General features: G+C 45.7%; 1 protein-coding gene across 2 annotated transcripts in view; it reads right to left on the reverse strand.

Annotated features, from left to right (window-relative positions):
* Positions 1-3,081: 3,081 nt before the first annotated feature.
* The window catches only part of LOC144500418 (factor VII-activating protease-like), a 39,240-nt gene continuing 25,398 nt past the window's right edge, over positions 3,082-16,923 (reverse strand). For both annotated transcript variants that reach the window (XM_078223275.1, XM_078223274.1), the window contains exons 9-13: positions 14,008-14,260; positions 11,825-11,967; positions 10,749-10,883; positions 10,496-10,641; positions 3,082-3,629 (exon numbers count right to left, since the gene is read on the reverse strand). In XM_078223275.1, coding sequence (XP_078079401.1) covers positions 3,471-3,629; positions 10,496-10,641; positions 10,749-10,883; positions 11,825-11,967; positions 14,008-14,260 — 836 coding nt within the window. In that variant the 3' untranslated portion in view covers positions 3,082-3,470. The remainder of the gene's footprint in view (positions 3,630-10,495; positions 10,642-10,748; positions 10,884-11,824; positions 11,968-14,007; positions 14,261-16,923) is intronic.

A 16,923-nucleotide genomic window follows, 5' to 3' on the forward strand; every position in this document is an offset into this window, starting at 1 on the left:
AGGCCATTGCGGTGGCCAGACAAGGCAGGCTTGTTCGTGAAGCTCTCATAGTCACAATGTTCCAGGAGGATGATTCCGAGGTGCAATGGGGACACTCCTGAGATTTTCACATTGCTGCTGGGGATGCCTGTGTGGCTGAGGGCAGTGTTGCTTTGTGGAGGGGTTATTTCATGGAGATGCTGCTGAGATGCAGTGGGCACTGGACATTATCAACACTTGATCCTTTGGCACACTTCATCACTTGTTCTCTTCAGCACAACTCTTGCACCTATCAGGAATGCTGATGGGTGGGGGTGGGGTTTGGGGGTGTGGAGAGTGGGGGGATGGGGAGTGGGGGGGGATGGTGTGAGTGGGGGGGCTGCCCCACCTCTAATGTGCTGAGAGCACACACAGAACATCAAGGAACCCTGTGGCTCTTGGGTACGAGATTTTTGCAGCAAATACAAGTCATGTAGAGGTGCTGACATCACTGATCTGGAGAGACAGTGAAGCTGGACATTCACTGTGCTCAGAATGTTACACACTGCACAGGGGAGAAGCCCTGGACTGTGCACCTGCTGGTCCTCCTCCCGAAGGGTACCCGAGGGCCCTTGGCTGCCTCCTTGAGAAGGTGGGCAGTTGGAATGAGCTCGCAATAACCTGTCCCCACTTGCATTGACACTGACGGAGTGCAGCTCCCGCAGCACTGGAGGACTGATGTCCTGGGCCAAGGTCTCCACTGTGGTTGGTGTTGACCTTGGTGCGTTGGCATGTTGATGCTATCACCTCAGTCTGAAGGCAGATGGACTCCTCCATCGTGCCTTGCAATCTGAGGAATGCAGCAAACATCACTTGCGGATTTTCTGGAGTTTGTCTTTGCAGCTCCAGCAGCTGAGGCATGACTGAGTACATCACCGGACTGGGACTCAGCAGATTCTTGGCTTTGGCAGCCTTCAGTTCCCAGGGGCTTCCTATTCCTTGGAGAATGCTAGCCCTCTGCAGGAGCAGCCTTTAAATATGGTGCCCGGAGTACTGAAGCTCTGAGGCAGTGTGTGTGTGAATCAGAGACTGCCCACCAGTGATACAACGAGAAATCCGTGTCGCTGCATTTTCAAAACAAAATGCCACACAATAAAGGATTGTTTTTCGCTGGAAAGACGGAGGCTGAGGGGAGACCTGATAGAGGTCTACAAAATTATGAGGGGCATAGACAGGGTGGATAGTCAGAGGCTTTTTCCTAGTGTGGAAGTGTCAATTGCAGGTTCAAGGTGAGAGAGGGAAAGTTTAAGGGAGATGTGCGGGGTATGTTTTTCATGCAGAGAGTGGTGGGTGCCTAGAAAATGCCGCCAGAGGAGATGATGGAAGCAGGCACATTAGCATCATTTAAGAGGCATCTGGATGGGTACATGAATAGGGAAGGTGCCCCACAAGGCTGTGTTCTCAGCCCTCTACTATACTCCTTATACACCCATCACTGTGTGGCCAAATTCCCCTCCAATTCAATTTTCAATTTTGCTGATGACACTACCGTAGGGGACAGATCCCAAACAATGATGAGACAGAGTAGAGGAATGAGATACAGAATCTGGTGAACTGGTGCGGTGACAATAATCTCTCAATGTCAACAAAATGAAGGAGATTGTCATTGATTTCAGGAAGCGTAAAGGAGAACATGCCCCTGTCTCCATCAACGGGGACGAAGTAGAAAGGGTCGAGAGCTTCAAGTTTTTAGGTGTTTAGATCACCAACAACCTGTCCTGGTCCCCCCATGCTGACACTATAGTTAAGAAAGCTCACCAACGCCTCTGCTTTCTCAGAAGACTAAGGAAATTTGGCATGTCAGCTGTGACTCTCACCAACTTTTACAGATGCACCATAGAAAGCACTCTTTCTGGTTGTATCACAGCTTGGTATGGCTCCTGCTCTGCCCAAGACCGCAAGAAAGTACAAAAGGTCATGAATGTAGCCCAATCCATCACGCAAAACAAACCTCCTATCCATTGACTCTGTCTACACTTCCCGCTGCCTTGGCAAAGCAGCCAGCGTAATTAAGGACCCCACGCACACCGGACATTCTCTCTTCCACCTTCTTCCGTCGGGAAAAAGATACAAAAACCTGAGGTCACGTACCAACCGACTCAAGAACAGCTTCTTCCCTGCTGCCGTCAGACTTTTGAATGGACCTACCTTGCATTAAGTTGATCTTTCTCTACACCCTAGCTATGACTGTAACACTACATTCTTCACTCTCTCGTTTCCTTCTCTATGAATGGTATGCTTTGTCTGTATAGCGCGCAAGAAATAATACTTTTCACTGTATGTTAATACATGTGACAATAATAAATCAAATCAAATCAAATAGAAGGATACAAAGAACAAAGAACAATACAGCACAGGAACAGGCCCTTCGGCCCTCCAAGCCCGCGCCGCTCCCCGGTCCAGGATTGAATCCTGAATCCAGGATCCCCACCCAATTTTCCAGCCTATCTACATACCAATATCCTATCCACCGAGCTGTCCCTCACAGCTACGATGCTTTGTTCATTACAACCTATTAACTCACCCCCACCCCCCCATTCCAGACCATGTGATCTCCAGGGAGAGGCGAAAACCCAGAGTGAAAAACCCCAGGGCCAATATGGGGAAAAAAAATCTGGGAAATTCCTCTCCGACCCCCTGAGGCGATCGAAACGAGTCCAGGAGATCACAATGGCCCCGATCGGAAAATACGGTACGATACGGACTGAATAAGGGCAGAAGATTTTTTTTACTTTAGTTAGGGCATCATGATTGGCACGGGCTTGGAGGGCCGAAGGGCCTGTTCCTGTTCTGTACTTTTCTTTGTTCTTTGATCTAATAAGGCGGGAAAAACCACCATCAGATTCAGTGGGTCAAACGCTGCTTTCCCCACTCGAAATCAGACTGCTGATTCCTGAGACAATTCTGCCCTAAGTCTATGGTAACATTATGGACAGTAATTTGAACTCTTGTTATAGACTCCTCTGGTAAATTGCTGTAAATGGTAAAGTGTTGTAATGATAAATGCAAGTGTGAAATTAAGCTCTGTATGGTGTAACACGAGGAGAATAAATGAAAAAACAATCATTGTGCTTCAGTTTATTAAAAATATAATGTGCAACATTTTTCAGCCTCTCGATGATGAACATGGAGTAAAGTGTGATCCTTTATTTCATCTCTTTCTTATGAAAATTGATACTTTTAGTATCTTACTTTTAGAATTATTGTCACTAATTACCAGCTAAAATGATATCATGAAATACTTCTCCATTTATAAACAATGTTTTCTTTACAGAGGATTCTTTGTGAGATACGCTGCACCTTTAACATGTCAAAAGTAATATTCTTTCAAACAACGATGATACAGGTGAAGTAATACAACCTGTGGGTATTTTACTTGAGAATTATTTAAGTCCTTTCTACAGAATCGTGTCATTGACTTATTTAGTTTCATTTCCATGTGGAAAAATTAGTCACTGGTATATTATTTCATGAATCCAGTCGTGGAATGTAGTAACCCGGGCATAAACGCCAGGTTTATTTTCCACTCCACAGCGATCGCCCCAGCTCACTACTCCGTAGACCTGGTAAAGTCCTTCTTTCATACAAGTCAGTGGTCCTCCAGAATCACCCTGTGGCAAAATGAACAGCACCGAGTTAATTTGTTGCTTCTGTTTCTTCCATTTGCCCTCCTCCCTCTGCTGCTGGTGCCTCCTCTGACTATCGCTGGATTGCAATTCCTGAGGAGCCTAATGCTCCCCTGGCGGCACAGTGGTTAGCACTGCTGCCTCACAGCGCTAGGGACCCGGGTTAGATTCCCGGCTTCGGTCGCTGTCTGTGCGGAGTCTGCATGTTAGAAATCATAGAAACCCTACAGTGCAGAAACAGGCCATTCGGCCCATCAAGTCTGCACCGACCACAATCCCACCCAGGCCCTACCCCCATATCCCTACACATTTACCCGCTAATCCCTCTAACCTACACATCTCAGGACTCTAAGGGGCAATTTTAGCATGGCCAATCAACCTAACCCGCACATCTTTGGACTGTGGGAGGAAACCGGAGCACCCGGAGGAAACCCACGTAGACACGAGGAGAATGTGCAAATTCCACACAGACAGTGACCCGAGCCGGGAATCGAACCCAGGTCCCTGGAGCTGTGAAGCAGCAGTGCCAACCACTGTGCTACCGTGCCGCCTTCTCCCTGTGTCGGCGTGGGTTTCCTTCAGGTGCTCCGGTTTCCTCCCACACTCTGAGAGATGTGCTGGTTAGGGTGCATTGACCCGAACAGACGCCGAAGTGTGGCGACTAGGGGAATTTCACAGTAATTTCATTGCGGTGTTAATGTAAGCCTTACTTGTGACTAATAAATAAACTTTATTTCATTATCTTGCTCAAATGGCCACACATCTTGCGTTCGCCTCGAAAGTGAGGGTCGACAGTTACTTGAATGTGAACATGAAAGCTGGAATCTGTTCCTCCCTTGTCCACAAACACACACCAGCGGATATTTGGAATGTGACCGGGAGGAATTCTCTCCCCTGTCCAAGCCTGCGTTTACCGAGGCTAACTGCCACACCTCAGCAGGAGGGGAGGTGATATTCTAGTGGTATTATCGCTAGACTATTAATCCAGAAACTCAGCTAATGTTCTGGGACCCGGGTTCGAATCCCGCCACGGCAGATGGTGGAATTTGAACTCAATAAAAAACATCTGGAATTCAGAATCTACTGATGGCTATGAAACCATTGTCGATTGTCGGAAAAATGCATCTGGTTCACTAGTGTCCTTTAGGCAAAGAAATCTGACATTTTTACATGGTCTGGCCTACATGTGACTCCAAAGCCACAGCAATGTGGTTGACTCTCAACTGCCCTCAGGCAACTGGGGTTGGGCAATAAATGCTGGCCAGCCAGCGACACCCATGTTCCACGAAAGAATAAAAAAGAAGCTGTTGCTTGGCCTGAGACCAGTTGATTCGCTACAGATCTGGGATCTATACATCCTGCAACCTTCTGCTCAGCACTGCTTCCTACAACAATCTGGGCCCGATTTTACCATTTTCATTCTAAGTGCTGAATCTGGGCACAATTCAGATCTGACTTGGAAAACTGTTCTCAGGCACCCCCATGCGCACTCAGCCTGAAATAAAACTTGCGGGTCTGAATCGCGCTGTGGGCGGGGCTTATCGCGGCTGAAACGATCGGAGTTCTGATCTGTGCATGTGCAGTGAGTAAAAAAAAATGGAAAAATGCGCCCCTGTCACATCGCTCCCGGGCTGCAAAAAGTGGATAAAGTGGCCTAGGATCAAAAAGCAGGAGCGATGGCCCCCACAGAGATCGCCCCACTCCCACAACATAACTGTTCCCCTTATCCACCCACCCCCCCGTGCTACCCAGACCGATCGCGACCCTCTGCCCCCTTTCCCCCCCATCGATCGCCCGCAGAGTGGCAGCGGACTCGCCCTGCCCCCCCGCACACCCCCCCGCCCCCCCCCCCCCCCGTCTTTCCTCCCCACCAGACAACAATCTGGCCTCCCTCTGCCTTCTCCCCTCCCACCCCCAACCAGACAACGATCAGGCCTCCCTCCCTACCCCCCCCCCCCCCACCAGAGATACATCTGACCTGCCCCCTCCTCCCCCCCCCCCCCCCCCCCGGCAGAGAATGATCGGGCCTCCCTCTCCCGTAACCACCCCCCCCCCCACACCAGAGAATGATCTGGCCTCCCTTCTGCCCCCCCTCACCAGAGAATGATCTGACCCACCTCTCCCCCCCCCACCCCTCCCCCCACCACCACCCCCTCTATCACCGATCTGAGTCAGAGAGCCGTTGGAAGCTCTGAAATGACCTCTTCAGAAGCTGGAGCGCCCGAAACAGACCTTTGCCGAGCAGGTTTGTTTCGCGCCGAATCTGGACGCTCGAACGCGATGGTAAAGGGGGAAATGCTGGGAAAGTTGGGCGGGCAGCCCATTAATTTTAAATGCATGCAAATGCATTTAAATCACCGTTGCACCCGTTTCGGGCATGAATTGGATTGCGGCCATTTTCGGGCTTTGGTAAAGTGGGCATCTGCGCGGACGCGGACGAGGATCGCGTTAATGGCCTCACGTCCGACTTTACCAAGTTTTCATGCCCGGAAACGAGTGTTACGCAATGGTAAAATCAGGCTCTGTGGGATACTGCGATGAGAAAAAAAACTAAGACGCTAATAAAAAGTGCAGCATATTAACTAAAAACTGGCAATGCACAGCAGAGTTGTGCATTCAGGGCAGCACGGTGGCACAGTGGTTAGCACTGCTGCCTCACAGCGCCAGGGATCCAGGTTCGATTCCTGGCTTGGGTCACTGTCTGTGTGGAGTTTGCACATTCTCCCTGTGTCTGTGTGGGTTTCCTCCGGGTGCTCCGGTTTCCTTCCACAGTACAAAGGTGTGCGGGTTAGGTCGATTGGCCATGCTAAATTGCCCCTTAGTGTCAGGGGGACTCGTTAGGGTAAATGCATGGGCTTATTGAGGTAGAGCTTGGGTGGGATTGTGGTCGGTGCAGACTTGATGGGCCAAATGGCCTCCTTCTGCACTGTAGGGATTCTATGATTGATTCTCAGTGGACAGAGTCTGCCCATGAAATTAAAAGCATATCTAAAATCAATAGAACCAAACTATTTAAGGTCTTTATTCTGCAACTGGATTTCTCTTCTGACACTCTTCTAACCTGTTTCAGAACTGGGCCTATGATGTTTATAAGTACGTCCAAATGGTCATAGTTGCACGATTCATACATAAACTTCAATAGCAGAGGTTCAATGGGCAGATCCAGAAAAGTGGTGTGAAAATACAAATGGAAAATTCCAGTGAGGCAGCTCCCAGGACACATGGGCAGACGGTGAGAGCAAAAGCTGTGTTCGATCTGGTATTGGAGGTTGATAAGCCAATTTCCGGCTTGGGTCACTGTCCGTGTGGAGTTTGCATGTTCTCCCCGTGTCTGCGTGGGTTTCCTCCGGGTGCTCCGGTTTCCACCCACAGTCCGAAAGACGTGCTGGTTAGGTGCATTGGCCATGCTAAATTCTCCCTCAGTGGACCAGAACAGGCGGTGGAGTGTGGTGACTAGGGGATTTTACACAGTAACTTCATTGCAGTGTTAATGTAAGCCTATTTGTGACAATAATAAAACATAAACTAAAGGGGGGGGCATTGGTGGCACAGTGGTTAGCAAAGCTGCCTCACAGCGCCAGGGACCTGGGTTCGATTCCAGTCTTGGGTCACTGTCTGTGTGGAGTTTGCACATTCTCCCCTTGTCCGTGTGGGTTTCATCTGGATGCTCCGGTTTCCTCCCACTGTCCAAAGATGTGCAGGTTAGGTTGTTAGGCCATGCTAAAATTGCCCCTTAGTGTCCCAAGGTGTGTAGGTTAGGGGAGATTAGTGGGGTAAGGACATGGGGTTACAGGGGTGGGGCCTGGGTGGGATTGTTGTCGGTGCAGGCTCGATGGGCCGAATGGCCTCCTTCTACACTGTAAATATGTGCTGCTGTAAGTGGTTTGAAGAGCAGGTTTGGGGAATGAGAAAGGGCCGTGCAGAAAATGAACTGATAAACTTTGTGGGCAGCACGGTAGCACAGTGGTTAGCACTGCTGCTTCACAGCTCCAGGGACCTGGGTTCGATTCCCGACTTGGGTCACTGTCTGTGTGGAGTTTGCACATTCTCCCCGTGTCTGCGTGGGTTTCCTCCGGGTGCTCCGGTTTCCTCCCACAGTCCAAAGATGTGCAGGTTAGGTTGCTTGGCTATGCTAAAATTGCCCCTTAGTGTCCTGAGATGCGTAGGTTAGAGGGATTAGCGGGTAAATATGTAGGGATATGGGGGTCGGGCCGGGGTGGGATTGTGGTCGGTGCAGACTCGATGGGCCAAATGGCTTCTTTCTGCACTGTAGGGCTTCTATGATTCTTCTATGCTTCTAAACGATGCTAAAAAATCGAACAGGAGGAAATGTGACCAGACTGAAGACTATCCCACAAGGTGAGGGGAAGAAGGTTTAATATAACCAGAGGAATATACACAGCCTGGTAATTTAGTCTAGAAGTTAGCTTGCATCCAACAGTCAAACAGATTTATTTAACAAGGAATCAAATAAATAAGAGAAGGGTTCATACAAAAAGCACCCAAGGGAAGAGAGTATTAGAAAGTATAAGTAAAGGAGAAACACAAATCACGGAGTCCAGCCTGAGGCACTCAAAAATGTTTCACGACAATGCTGGTAGCAGAAGGTAGGTCAGGGAACAGATGGGCCCATTAAAAGATAAATAGGGTAAAACTATTACAGATGATTAGGATATGGGAAACATACTGAATGGATTTTTCACGTCAATTTTCACAAATGAGTACTGTAGGCAAATTCCAGTCAGAGTGAATGGGGCTCAGTGAGTTCGCAGAAAGAAAAATGTGACACTGAAACTGGAAGAATTAAATATCCATAAAGCCCTTGGGAGGAATAGAATATATCCTGGAATCTTCGAGGAATTAAAAGCAGAAATTAGCGATGCTTGGGTCAATACTTTACAGAGGTCTCCAGTTGTTGGACAACTGGAAAATGTGGTACATTCTAGTTCCAAGATTCAGGAAAAGAGGTTATGCACAAACCTGGGTCCCATTTTCATTCCATCATCAGGGCAGTAACACAGTGAAAATGACAGTGCAACAGTTATTTCCCTAATCCCTCTGGAACCTGGGTCACTATTGTGTCAGAGCCGAGGCTCCAGTTGGAAACAGGCAAGAGCCAGGTATTGCCCTGCACTGATGCATTTATAATTGTGCAAAGATGTCAGAATAAAACTAATGTTTCATTAACAAGGATTCCCATATGATTTACATTAAATAGGCCTTGGAAATGCAGGAAAGTCACTGCAGCATTTGCACACATCAGTCTCTACCAGTACAACAAGAGACGTGACATTGAATTCAGTGAACAGACTGAAACCAGTGACATTCGTCAGGGGCTGGGAAGACAAACAAGGCTATTCATCTACAGAATGTGATCAGAGTGTCAGAATACTGTGGCTGCAAGGACAGGTCAGAGGCTGGGAATTCTGCAGTGATTAACTCACCTCCTGAGTCAACAAAGTCTGTCCACCATCCACAAAGTACAAGTCAGGAGTGTGATGAAACACTCTCCACTTGCCTGGATGAGTACAGCTCCAATAACACTCAAGGAGCTCAACACCATCTGGGACAAGGTACCCCACATTTACTGTTGCTGGGGCAAAATTCTGGAACGGCCCTCCCTCACAGTACTGTTGGTGTTTCTGCAACACATGGACTGCAGTGAAGGACTTGAACAAAAATCGGATCACTATAGAATCATAGAATCCCTGCAGTGCAAAAGGAGGCCATTTGCCCCATTGAGTCTGCACCGACAACAATCCCACCCAGGTTCTATCCCTGTAATCCCACGTATTTACCCTATTAGTCCCTTAGGGCAATTTAGCATGGTCAATCAACCTAACCCACACATTTTTGGACTGTGGGAGGAAACCGGAGCACCCGGAGGAAACCCACACAGACACAGGGAGAACTTGCAAACTCCACACAGACAGTGACCCGAGGCTGGATTTGAACCCAGTCCCTGGCGCTGTGAGGTAGCAGTGCTAACCACTGTGCCATGGTGTCTCTCTTTTCAAGCCCATTTAGGGATAGGCAACAACTGTTGGTCTAGCCAGCAATGCCCGCATTTCATGAAATGCTGAGAATGCACAAAATTTGCGGTACCTTCTGCTTTATGGTGCAGGTATCATTAACCAAGCTGTGCCCTCAGGTGGTGAGCAATAATTTTGCGGATTGTCATTTTTCACAAAGTTGCTTTTTGTATTTGCTTTGAGGATTTGGGTAATTGAAAATGAAGGAATGGCAGTGAGGTGGAGAAATTGGTCCCTGTCATGTCCATTTGGACTCACCTGATGAAGGAGCAGCGCTCTGAAAACTCGTGATTCCAAATAAACCTGTTGGACTTTCACCTGGTGTTGTGAGACCTCTCACTGTGCCCACCCCAGTCCAACGCCTGCATCTCCACAACATGTCCACTTTTGGAAGTGGAATTTCAGATCATAGAATCATAGAATCCCTACAGTGCAGAAGGAGGCCATTCGGCCCAACAAGTCTACACCAACCACAATCCTACCCAGGCCCTAACCCTGTAACCCCATGCATTTACCTAGCTAGTCCCCCTAGGGGCAATTTAGCATGGCCAATCCACCTAACCTGCGCATCTTTGGACTGTGGGAGGAAACCGGAGCACCCGGAGGAAACCCACGCAGACATGGGGAGAATGTACAAACTCCACACAGACAGTGACCCAAGTGGAAATCGAACCCTGGTCCCTGGCGCTGTGAGACAGCAGTGCTAACCGCGCTGCCCTCATGGTATGGTGGCATGAATTTCACCACAAAGAATATATATTCCTAAATCATTAGAGGTACTGAAGAGCAATCACTTCAGGCATTAAATATGAGACTAACCTGACAAGAATCCACTCCTCCCTGTTCTAAATTTCCCGCACAAATCATGGTTTCATCAATGACGCCATTGTAAGCTGTTTCTCTATTGCAAGCTCGCAGAGAGATTAGTTTTACAGATGCATCCAATAAATATGTTGAACCGTTTCCTGAAAAGAACAAAAAATGCATGAGTATTGAGTTTTAGTGTAGAAGTTTAACATTTTTTCATTTCTTTTTTTTTGAGATATGGAATGAACAAGATGGATTTGATAACCTTCTTCAGTTGTACCCCATCCTGCAATGTAACACTTTGAGTTGAGGGGTAAAGTAACATCTGGCAAACATGCTGTTCTGACATATTTGGTTTCCTGGCTGCACTGTCCTCCAACGTTTTTCAATTTCATTAAGGCTGAAATATAAGCATCAAGTCAGTTTAGGATTTCCATAACTAATCTTGGGCTATTTGTAATGTGAGTAAAAAACTTCCCGAATACAACACACGGCAACCAGCTGCAAACCAGAATGCCACCGCTGAAAGTTTAATGCTGAAACAGGCAAAACCATTTGAAAAAATATAAAATCAAAGCAGATTCAGGAAAAATGATTCTGCGCATATTATGGAAGTGGAGAATCATTTAGTGAATCTGGCTCTTCCTGATATGAAGTTTGCTTTCTGAGATAAGCATACTGTGTGCTCAGTTGCTTTTGGGATTGGAAACATTGAGTAAGTATATGCCTGACTCTCAAAGCTTTGCATCAGGATCATAAATTTGTAAGGCTGCTCCTTATTTGTTCAAAGAATATGAACATGCACACATGGATAACCAGTGTGGCTTTACCCATGGAGTTGGCATTGCATAAAGAGGTGGCGGGGTAGGGGAGGTGGGAAGAAACAGGTAGAGAGGAAGAAATTTGATTCTTTTTAGAATCATAGAATAGAATCCCTACAGTTTCAAAGAAGGCCATTTGGCCTATGGAGTCTGCACCGACCACAATCCCACCCAGGCCCTATTCCCGTAACCCTACATATATACCCTGCTAATCTCCTAACACTAGGGTCAATTTATCATGGCCAATCAACCTAACCTGCACATCTTTGGACTGTGGGAGGAAACCAGAGCACCCGGAGGAAACCCACGCAGACATCGGGAGAATGTGCAAACTCCACACAATGACCTGAGGTCGGAATTGAACCCAGGTCTCTGGCGCGGTGAGGCATCAGTGCTAACCATTGTGCCACTGTGCCGCATGCAGCACTTCTGACCAAAATGGAATCAGTCATCGAGTAACGTCAATGATTTTAGCTTGCATCCCATAACTGATAGACTGGAAAGCAAATAGTTTCCTCACCAATGTCATTGCGCAAATAAAGATCTGCTTCTTCATAGTCTGGATGCACAAAAATTTGCTGAACATCGAACCTCTGTTCTTGTAATTCTGTTTGATCTATATTGTGTTTCCCAAGAAGTATTTGATAATGCTGGGCTTCTGTGCTATAAGTTATTGGAGTGGTAAAAATAATTAGATCCTGATAGAAAGTCAGTGCACAAATTAAATTCCATTATACAGTCATTTGCATAACAACCCATGGAAAATCAAATCGATTTATACTGGCAGATAATTAACAAAACCTCATCTTAGCTAGCAGAAAGGATAATTTTTAAACAAAAATACAACTGAAATGTGAAACAATAATTCAAATCTTACTCTAATTATCTGCTTTCCACATTCTCTTTGCTACATCTTCTGGTCTATATTCTCAATTTCATTCTGCTTTGTTCTTTACTTTACCACTAACAGGATGCAGGTGTCAAGCCATAAAGAGACTTAGCTTACCACACAAATGAATAATATAATATATAAATTTCAGTGCCAGTGCGATGCCGGGTATATTAGCCGTACTCCTCAAAAACTGGTAGATTGTATTAAACAACACATTCCTTTGGCTATTTGCAATAGGCAGAGTTCTGATTGTATCCAATAAGCTTGCAAAATTCAGAACACAACGCCTAACATTAGATGTGTTTCCGCAGTTGGATAACACTTGCTAAACAATCCCGTTTTTGCAAAGAATTACACTAACAACCAATTTAAGATCATCAGTTGATCAACTCGAAATGTGTCTCACTTATAAGTGCTAGAAGAAGCGTAATTCTCAGAATCCTGTCCGCTGCAGGCAAAAGCAACATGACCAGGTATTACCCCTGTTTCGAATTAAACAAAAACATGGGGGTCTAAAGTCCCTTGGTGTGTTCTCCATGGCAATACCTCAACCAAGCAGAGGTCACTTGCCAACCAATCAGCACCCTTTTCTCATGCAGGATAAATTGTTGCTCCCTTTGAAATTTGGCATTCTAGCATCTGTCCTGATGAGTGCAAGATGGAAAGCTTCAACAGCATGTCTCTTTTTTCAGCAATATATCAAAGCACACTTCATTCACTAGATGGAATAAACTCACGCATGATCTGATTCAAACCCTAGTAATGTTAAATCAGCAAAGAAAGAACTCTGACTAATATCAGAAAAAACTCTGGGAAATTTTTCCCTTTTCTATTACAATCAAGTGAACTCCAGGAATCCATAAGCAAGCCAGTGGTTAGGAATTTCCAGCCTCGCTATGGCTGGCCTGCCGTGAAGGAAGCAGTGCACCAGCCAAAAGTCTGGGACTGGAAGATCCCATTCAGTATATTGCATCCACTGGCTTTAAGAATGATTGCCCATGATTTAACATGGCCTGAGAAATTGGTCAATGCCTGTTCCCAGAAGCATAAAGTTGTTAATTGGCTGGTGCTTTAAAATTATATCTCATGAAAAACTAAAAAAAAGTCAACTAACTTTTGGCTGGTCCGCTGTAGTGGGTGCCGCCCTGATGGGGCTGGAAAACCCCGGCCAGAGAGCTGAACCATGTCAGCACACAAACCTGATACATGTGGAGTACACAAATTGAATGAGGCTGTCCAATCTTGTTTGAGAGCATTGGCCACAAATGGTCAGAAAGTTTATTCTTATTCCAAGCCTGACTTGTTAATGTTGAAAACCCTGATTTGGAATCAAAGTCCTTTGAGTTTTTTTTAACATAAATACTTCCGCAGATGAAATAATGGATCAGTCCAGGATTAAACTTCTGTTGAAGATTTCCTCTTCTTGTTAGACAGCTTCAACGGAATTGATTTCCTGCACCTTACATGGACCTTCTTATTGATTGGTGACTTTAAGGGTAGTTAGAAAGACTGAACAACCCACCATGATCATCCAACCATTCATTCACAATTGTTGATGGTTTCAACCAGTTGGTTTTGCTAACTAGAAGGTAAAATCTGATAAGACTTATCTCTAGAAAGGATCGTCTTCCTAATTTCCTGAAAGTGTCCAACAAAGCACGTTGTCCATGCATTTCTATTCAAAAATAATATTGATGTATTTTTTTAATGGTTATCCACAATCCATATTATACACCAGCAGATTCTAGCTACTATTCCCCAGCAACTCCAGATTGAACGAACGCATTTATTATTTGCTCCTAAGGACATACCTTGCATCCAAACAGTGTGCTGCAGTAAGAACCCAACAGGGTGCGATCAAGGTCCCTCCACATTGATGCCCTGCCTCATAAACACTTATTGGAACTTTTAGTTGCACAGATGCCTGCCATGGGTGCCTGCCACGAGTTGTCTTTGTCCCACCATAGATGCGACTTAAGGTTCGACGTAAGCTTACTTCTCCGCAGGTTTCGAAAGCCGTAGGGAGCACAGGTTGCGTTACAATGTCAGGTTCTACTGTAGTTTCTACATGAAACACAAAATTCTCCCAGTTACTGTCAGAGGAGTTTGTTCTATTATTGTACTGTTGAGCTACGTATACTGAAAAATAAAATAAAAATCATGAATTGAAATACACTTTTCTCTCAGAAACATCTCCCAAGCAAATCATTATTAGAATGTTGGGGGCAAGTTGTGATTTATTTCCTGGACAATTGGCTGAAGCCATGCAATAAATTAGGGTACTCAAAATGGAGGTGTGTTAAACTCAAAACTACTTGGGCGGAATTTTACCGTCCCGTCCGCCACGGGAATTGTAGTGGGCGGGAGACGGATCATGCAAAGGTCTGTCGAGCTTCGGCAGGATTTTCTGATCTTGGGGCGAGTGCGGCCGGAAAATCCCGCCATTTGAGTTTCTTCCCCCACAATCTTTTACGTTAGTTCTTGACTCAATTTGCCTAAGTGAGAAGTCTCATAACACTAGGTTAAAGTCTAACAGGTTTATTTGGAATCATGAGTTTTCTTAGCGCTACTCGTTCATGATGTAGCTCGTGATTCCAAATAAACCTGTTGGACTTTAACCTGGTGTTGTGAGACTATGCCCACTCCAGTCCAATGCCGGCATCCACACCCAATTTGCCTAAAACATGCTTCACCCACAGAACTGGCCACCTCTCTCCGGGTACTAACTGGCATCAGTTCAGGGAGGTTCTCAAAATGCATTCATTTTCTCAAGCACACAGGCAGCGGTCGGTACATTTTAAAAGGCTTTTCGCATAATAAAATATTTTATTTATTAAGACATTGATTAGTGGAGACCAATGATGCTTGCAAAAGCTCCAGTAAAGCCCATTTCAAATTATTTCCAGTGATTATGAATTGGGTTACTCATAAATAGGCCAGGATCTCTTTTGGTGATTAATCAATTTTCAGCTGCATTAATAAAACTGCACCAAGGTTCTCACTCTTAGTAGATACCATGTTCTGTTGTACTGTGTGAAAGCAATAGCTCATGGGCGATTTTACATTTGTGATTATGCTGAGCCTAACCAGCATGAGAACAAATTCCGATTATGTCCAAAGCAGAAGTTCCGTGGGACAGTGTCTAATTTTGGTGTTGCACTTCACAGAGGATGTCAAGGCCACGAGGAGGCTGTACAAGAGATGCACTAATGTGATGCCAGAGATAAGAGTTTGTGCCAGATTCTCTGACCTTCCATGCCACGCCGCTGTTGCCAGCGAGAATGGAGAATTAGGTGCTCGGCTAAATCTCCATTCACTGCAGCGGGACTGGAGAATCCTAGCTGCGGGTAACGTCGAAGAATCCGCAAAATATTGCGGATGCTGGGATCTGAAACAAAAACAGAAAAGGCTGGAAAATCTCAGCAGATCTGACAGCATCTGTGGAGAGAGAATAGAGCCAATGCTTCCAGTCAGGGTCAGCTGTCAGACCTGTTAAGATTTTTCAGCATTTAACGTTGGCTCTGTTCTCTCCCCAGAGATGCTGTTGGACCTGTTGAGATTTTCCAGCATTTTCTGTTTTCGGCCCAGTTGATATTTGTTACAAACAGGGAGCAAAGAGAAATTGAGATTATTTTCATTAAAGCAGAGAATGTTAAGAGGGTTGTTTTAAGTTTATTTATTAGTGTCACATGAACACTGCAATGAAGTTGCTGTGAAAATCCCCTAGTCGCCACACTCTGGCACCTGTTTGGGTACACTTAGGGAGAATTTAGCATGGCCAATGCACCTAACCAGCATGTCTTCCAGACTGGGAGGAAAACAAAGCACCCAGAGGAAACCCATGCAGGCATGGGGAGAACGTGCAAACTCTGCACAGACAGTGATCCAAGCTGGGAATTGAACCCTGGTCCCTGGTGCCGTGAGGCTGCAGTGCTAACCACTATGCCACCATGCCAGTTGTTTAAGGGATTTGAACCAAGGAAAGGTTTTGTTGAGATGATGAGGGATAAAAGGATGCCTTTCCTAACTTTTCAAGTAAAACCACCAGTACTCTAATGCTGGCTGGTAGAAATTCCAAGCTTCGCATGGATGGAATTACTGTGCATTGAGGAATCACAGCCCCCTTTGTTGTCTATCACTGCGAAAGGAGTAGATGAAAAAGATATGGAAAACTGCCAGATTCCAGTTCAGCTCCAAATTCTGCACCACCTCCAAAGTTACGCTGCAAAACTGCTTTTCCCATCACTGGAATTTTGGAGCCAATTTGATTATCTTTCTCAATATAAACACCGGCTAACACAGGCTATGAAATTAGATACTTTCTGTCGCAGTCTTTATTTGCCCTAGGACTCCTGTCTGACATAAAAATTAAGCATAATTTAAATCTGAAACCTTATCTGAGAAAGAGTTTTCAAAATTCAGGACATGTTTTGTTTTCAAAATCTATGGAGAAACAAAGCAAAGGAGCTCAGAAATCCTGTTACCGGATAGGTAACGACTTGCTTCAAGCCAGGCACTTAGAGATTTCGTACAAAGAGAATTTAGGAAAAATACTGCAAATGGTGCAAGCTTACACTGCAGCTCCTTGAGAATTGCAGGTAAGAGTGCAGTTAGGAACTCCCTTCATCAGCTTTGTGGCACTCAGGGAAGAGGACAATAGCACTGATCTGAAAAGGCATGTATACTTTGGAGATTTCGCTCAATTCCTTCATGGGTTCAGAGAGAAT

This window comes from Mustelus asterias, chromosome 11, assembly GCF_964213995.1.
Source record: "Mustelus asterias chromosome 11, sMusAst1.hap1.1, whole genome shotgun sequence".
In the NCBI taxonomy this organism is placed as follows: Eukaryota; Metazoa; Chordata; class Chondrichthyes; order Carcharhiniformes; family Triakidae; genus Mustelus; species Mustelus asterias.